A 344-nucleotide genomic window follows, 5' to 3' on the forward strand; every position below is an offset into this window, starting at 1 on the left:
GCCGAGAATTGGTGGATGGCCGTCCTGTTCAGGAACCGGTCCCCGGGGAGCCTCTTCACCAGAGCCTGGAACTCCTCTGCAGGGAGACAGACATGGCATCAGCAGACCCAGGAGAGAGGGCAGTCAAGGTAGGGCTGGAGGCAACCTCCCTCCACTTGGGCTCTTGGGTCTTCATGGTGAGACGACCACCCCGGAACCCGCCGCCCAGCTCAGGCTGCTCCCAAAGGAGGGGCTGCAGGGAAGGAGGAGATGGTGGGGGTCTCCCCAGCCTCACCCGACTCCTCGAACTGGCTGTGGTGGCTCTCCCAGGCTCGCAGGAGCTGGGCCAAGCTGCTCTCCAGCGC

At 65.1% G+C, this 344-nt stretch overlaps 1 protein-coding gene across 1 annotated transcript in view; it reads right to left on the minus strand.

The window, feature by feature from the left end:
• Nucleotides 1–341, minus strand: part of BRINP2 (bone morphogenetic protein/retinoic acid inducible neural-specific 2) — a gene marked incomplete at its 5' end in the record, with an annotated part of 1,946 nt that extends 1,605 nt beyond the window's left edge. The window contains 2 exons of the mRNA XM_010077850.1: nucleotides 3–76; nucleotides 275–341. Coding sequence (XP_010076152.1) covers nucleotides 3–76; nucleotides 275–341 — 141 coding nt within the window. The remainder of the gene's footprint in view (nucleotides 1–2; nucleotides 77–274) is intronic.
• Between the last annotated feature and the right edge of the window lie 3 nt (nucleotides 342–344).

This window comes from Pterocles gutturalis, unplaced genomic scaffold (assembly GCF_000699245.1).
Source record: "Pterocles gutturalis isolate BGI_N339 unplaced genomic scaffold, ASM69924v1 scaffold10158, whole genome shotgun sequence".
Lineage (NCBI taxonomy): Eukaryota > Metazoa > Chordata > Aves > Pterocliformes > Pteroclidae > Pterocles > Pterocles gutturalis.